We start from the raw sequence: 5,603 nt of genomic DNA, 5'->3' as shown, positions 1-5,603 counted from the left end.
AAATGGCCTCAAGGACTCTTAACCTAGCCTACCTTGTTATCAACAATTAGAACTTATACCAACCCATCATAATCCCATGCACAAGTTGCCCTTAGGTAGACATAATCCCAAGATCCTTCCAAAAATTGAATTCTAAAAGAAAAAGTATTTTTGTAGTGTATTGCATGACTTGATATTGATAACATACTATTCCAAACCAACCCCCCACTTTACATTATGTGTTTTATGTTGTGTACACTTCGGGTATCTTTTTAGTAATTTTTGACACCTATAGGACTCAAAATTTAAATCTTACTTCTTGTGGATTCGACCTCAATGAAAGTTTAGTTATTGACAATGACCATCCTTTACCACTTTATATGGTATAGGTGAGCGTTATCAAAATGGCACCATTTTCGGGGAGTGAAATCTGGATTTTACAAATGTGGTGTTGAATGTTACTTTGGGTATGCCCATGGTGATTTAGATTCAAATTCCTTGTTGTTTTTGATTAGGTAATCACTATTTCTCCCGAATAAACATAAGTTAAGATGGATTGGATAATCTTGGCACCGATGACCATGAAAGTGCAATCCGATCCCCTCACTGAGGGAAACAACTTATTTTATGTCACAAGCATGATGCTTTAATTGCTTTATTTGAAAGGACTTCTTGGGGGCTCAAGCACATGAGGACCTGAATTCACACTTGAAGAACATTGTGGAGGTTTATGAACCCTTCAATATTGCACACATATCCCAAGAGTCCATCTAATTGCGCTTTTTCCCATTCTCTCTAATGGGAAAGACGGTGCTATGGCTAAGATATTTGCCCGCCGGTTCCATCACCTTATGGATAATTCTTATGGAGTCTTTCTTAAGTCAATACTTCCCATCTTCAAAGATGTTACAATTGCGGGATGAAATCAATAATATCCGCCAATTCCTTGAAGAATCGTAGTATGAAGCTTGGGGAAGATTCAAGGAGAAACTCTTGAAATGTCCTTACCATAAGATACCGGAGAAGATGCTTCTCCAAATATTTTATAGGTCATTGGACCAACTTAGCAAGGCGATATTAGACATGCATCTGGTGGATCGCTCATTAAATTATCATATGGGGTTGCATCAAAGGTGATGGATCAATAAACAAGTTTGTCTAGGGATATGACATAAAGGATGATGAGGTATCCATGGGGGCCCTCTCCTCATCATTTGTGTACCAAAATGGAAAAGCTCAAGAGGAAGAAAAATATGAAAACATGATCAAGGTAATGTCACACCTTGAGCTCCTTACGAATCATATATTGGGAGCCTAAATCGAAAGCATAAATATGATAAATACAATAGAGGATAAGCCATGTGAAAGTGCAAGGAAAGAGATAGTTAATGACAAATGAAGTGTTTTTCCTAAATATATGAAGGATTTACACCTTTCCTATCAAGGGAAAAACAAGAATAAAGGTCAAAACCATAAAAGCCAAAGCATGACACAATGCAAAAAGGAAGGGTACATTAACGAAATTTTTTTGGCTCGGATCTTGAATTGTGTTGTGGGGACGAACGAAATGGTGCAATAAATTTTAAGTGATTTCTCTGTGATCTATCAAAATGTTGATTACCACTCAACCACCATCCAAAAATTAGAGGAAATGTTGAATCAAATATTGGTGAATCTCATGGAGAAGCAAAATAAAGGAATGAAAAGTGGAAAGGTAACAAAATCTATGGGCACTGAAGATGAAAAAGGTTTCAGAAATAGTATGGATCTTGAGAATATAGGTGGAAAAGAAGAGGATGATCAAACAAAGGCAAAGAGAAAGAGGTCAAATAATGATGAGCCAAAACCAAGTAGGATTGTGTTTGAAAAGTCCTTGGTAAATGAGTGCCAAATTGTCTCCATGCTATCAAGCAATAGTCCTCCCCGTTTCCCTAAGGATTTCTTATCGAAGGGAGTAAATTCAAAGTTCAACAAGCTCTTTGATAAATTTAGTACCCTATCCATAAATATTCCCCTAGTTGAGGCTTTGCAGGATATACCGGGGTATGCTAAATTTGTGAAGGATTTAACTTATAAGAAATGGCTTGTGGAGGATTAAACAATATAAATAATACATCATTGTAGTGCTATCATGTCAAGCACATTGGCTAAAAAGAAGAATGACCCCGGTGCTTCTCCATACACCATTGAATTTTTCAAGTTTGTAAAAGCATTGGGTGACCTTGGAGTAAGTGTAAACCTAATGCCATATGCCATATTCCACAAGATTGGATTGGCTAAGCCACAACCTACCACAATGAAATTGCTCATAGCCGACCATTCCATTAAGAAGCCAATCAGAGTTCTTTATGATCTTCTCGTCAAAGATGACTGGTTTATTTTCCCTGTCGATTTTGTGATTTTAGATTGTGTAATGGATATTAAAGTTCCTATAATTCTTAGGAGGCCATTCTTAGCCTCTGTGAAGGCTTTGGTGGATGTAGAATCCGATGAGATGAAGTTCTAGTTGAATAATGATAAGGTGTCTTTCAACATATATAAATTCATGAAGCAACTGATGGACTTGCAAGTGATCTCAGTAGTTGATGTCATTGATGGGGAGGCAACAAATTATATTGATATGAGCTTGTTAGATAACCTTTTGGTAGGAGTGCTATGGAATTGCGAAAGGGAAAAAGTGGAAGAATTTTATGAGGTGGCTACATTTTTAATAGGACTTGGATTCTATACCAAGAACCCGGTAAAGTTGGATCTTGACCTTAAAAAGTGTGAGAGCCCACCCACAAAATCATCTATTCTAGAGCCACCAAAAATTGACCTAAAGCCTTTGACAGCCCATCTTAAATATATGTTCTTGGGGGACGAAACACGTTACCCATTATCATTGCATGTGACCTTAATCCCACTCAAGTGGAATCTTTGAAGTTAGTGGTGAAAAGGTTCATTTGAGCCATTGGATGGACAATTATGAACATTATAGGGATAGCCCTCACCATTTGTTCCCATAAAATCAAGCTATAGCAAGATTATCTACCAAGTGTGGAACATCAAAGGAGGCTAAATCATCCCATGCAAGAGGTAGTAAAGAAAGAGATCATAAAATGGCTTGATGCAAGAGTAATCTATACTATATAAAATAGCACTCGGGTGAGTTCGATAAAATATATCCCAAAGAAAGGTAGCATTACGGTAGTTGAGAATTAAAAGAACAATCTTATCCCCATCCGACTGGTCACCTGAAGGTGGGTGTGCATGGATTATCAAAAGTTGAACTCATGGATCAAAAAAGACCTTTTTTTGATGCCTTTTATGGAGGTTGTTCGGGGAGTAAGGTATTGCTTCTTAGATGGTTATTTTGGTACAATAAAATATGCATTGCCCCCAAAAACCAAGAAAAGATGGCTTTTACTTGTCCATATGGGACATTCACATTCGAGCGAATACCCTTTGGGTTTTTTAATGCCCTAAGAACCTTTCAACGTTGAATGTTATCAAGATTTATAGATATGGTCAAAGACTCAATGGAGGTCTTAATGGATGATTTATCAGTGGTGGAGAACTTATTTGACTCATGTTTTGAGCATCTAAGTAAGGTGCTTGAGAGATGCATGGAAACTAACCTTGTCCTAAATTAGGACAAATGCCATTTTATGGTTAAGAAGCATATTGTCTTGGGCCACAAAATATTGGGGAAAGGCATACAAGTTGATCAAGTGAAGGTAGAGGTAATTTCCAAGTTACTACCCCCATTTCCATAAAGGGTGTTCAAAGTTTTCTTGGACATGTTAGGTTTTATCATCATTTTATCAAAAATTATTCTAAAATAGCTCATACTATATGCAAACTCCTTGAGAAGGAGACAAAATTTAACTTTGGTGAGGCATGCTTAAAATCCTTTGAGCATTGTAAGGTGTTGCTTATTTCAGACCCTATTATTATGGCCTCGGATTGGTCATCACCTTTTGAAGTAATGTGTGATGTATGCGGGATTGCATTGGGTGAAATGTTAGGTTAATGGAAGGAGAAACTCTTTCATCCTATCTATTATTCAAGTAAGACCTTGAATGATACTCAACACAACTACACCATTATGAAGCAAGAGTTATTGGAGGTTGTGCATACTTTTGAAAAATTTTGTGCCTACTTGTTAGGCATGAAAGTAGCGGTGCACACAAATTATGAAGCCCTCAAGTAACTCATGGCAAAGAAGGAAGCAAATTTTCGCCTAATTAGATTGATTTTACTCTTGTCAGATTTCATATTTGAGGTAAAGGATCGGAAAAGGTGCGAAAACCAAGTGGCCGACCATCTCTCGTGTCTTGAAGGTAACCATAAAAGGCATTGAGAAATTAAAATTGATGATCATTTTCTCGATGAGGTGGTCATGTCTCTTGTAGGAAATAGCGTACCATGGTATGCCGACTACACTAACTATGTAGCAAGTGGTGTACTTTCTGAGAGGATTAACTACCATAAAAAAGAAATTTTTGTTTGATGTGAAGAGATATTTTTGGGATGAACCATTCTTATTTTGGAAGTGCGTGGATGGTATTATTAGGTGGTGAATTATGGAGGTTGAGATGAATGATATTCTTGAAACTTAGCACTCCTCTCCTTACAGTAGTCACCATGAGGGGGAAACCGCCGCCAAAATCTTTCAATGTGGGTGTTATTAGCACTCCATTCATAGAGATGACATTGAGTGGGTAGAATTATGTCACCAATGTAAATTTCAAGGTGGTGTTTCAAGAATACATAAAATGCCTCTCAAACCAAATCAAGAGATTGAACTCTTTGTTGTGTGGGGAATTGACTTTATGGTCCCGTTTGTGAGCTCATTTGGAAACAAATACATATCGATGGCGGTTGATTATGTTTATTAATTTGTGTAAGCCCTAGCACTTATGAATAATGAGAGAAAAAGTGTTACCTTCTTCTTGAAGAAATACATTTTTACAAGGTTTGGAACGCCGCGTGCCATCAAGGCTCACATTTTTATAATCGGGTATTCGGGGCCCTTCTTGACAAATATCAGGTTAAAAACAAAGTGGCTACCCCTATCACCCCCAAATGAGTGGCCAAGTTGAAGTTTCAAACTGAGAAATAAAAGCAATACTTGATAAAATGGTGAACAAGGCCGAACCAATTAGGCAAGGCAGCTCGATGAGGCACTTTAGGCTTATAGAACGGAATACAAAACCCCAATGGGCATGCCCCCTACAAATTGGTGTTTGGAAAGTCATTTCATTTGCCTGTTGATCTTGAACATAAAGCCTTGTGGGATTTGAAGAGGTTGAACATGAATTGGAGAGAAGCCTCCGAGGTGAGGGTCACAAAACTCCTCGAGTTGAAAGATTTTTGACTCAAAGATTATGAGAGTTCCACATTGTATAAGGAGAAAATGAATAAATAGAATGATGATCGAATATTAAGACGGGAATTCTATGTTGGTGAGAATGTACTCCTTTACAATTCTCTATTGAAACTCTTTGTAGGAAAGCTTTGTTCTAAATAGTCGGGGCCATTTGTGATTTCTAATGTTTACCCTAATGGTGCCATTGAATTGGAAGATCATGAAAGAAAGAATATTGTAGTAAATGGCCAAAGGGTAAAGTGTTAAAATG

General features: G+C 37.4%; 1 protein-coding gene across 1 annotated transcript; it reads left to right on the top strand.

Annotated features, from left to right (window-relative positions):
* Positions 1–1,630: 1,630 nt before the first annotated feature.
* LOC124891188 lies at positions 1,631–2,485 on the top strand. The gene is made up of 2 exons (XM_047402993.1): positions 1,631–2,022; positions 2,104–2,485. The coding sequence occupies exons 1-2, from the start codon at positions 1,631–1,633 to the stop codon at positions 2,483–2,485; spliced, it is 774 nt and encodes a 257-aa protein (XP_047258949.1).
* The last annotated feature ends 3,118 nt before the right edge of the window (positions 2,486–5,603 follow it).

Source organism: Capsicum annuum, unplaced genomic scaffold (assembly GCF_002878395.1).
Source record: "Capsicum annuum cultivar UCD-10X-F1 unplaced genomic scaffold, UCD10Xv1.1 ctg3198, whole genome shotgun sequence".
In the NCBI taxonomy this organism is placed as follows: domain Eukaryota; kingdom Viridiplantae; phylum Streptophyta; class Magnoliopsida; order Solanales; family Solanaceae; genus Capsicum; species Capsicum annuum.
Note: the sequence above shows the minus strand (reverse complement) of the source record. Positions and strands in the feature narration are given on the sequence as shown.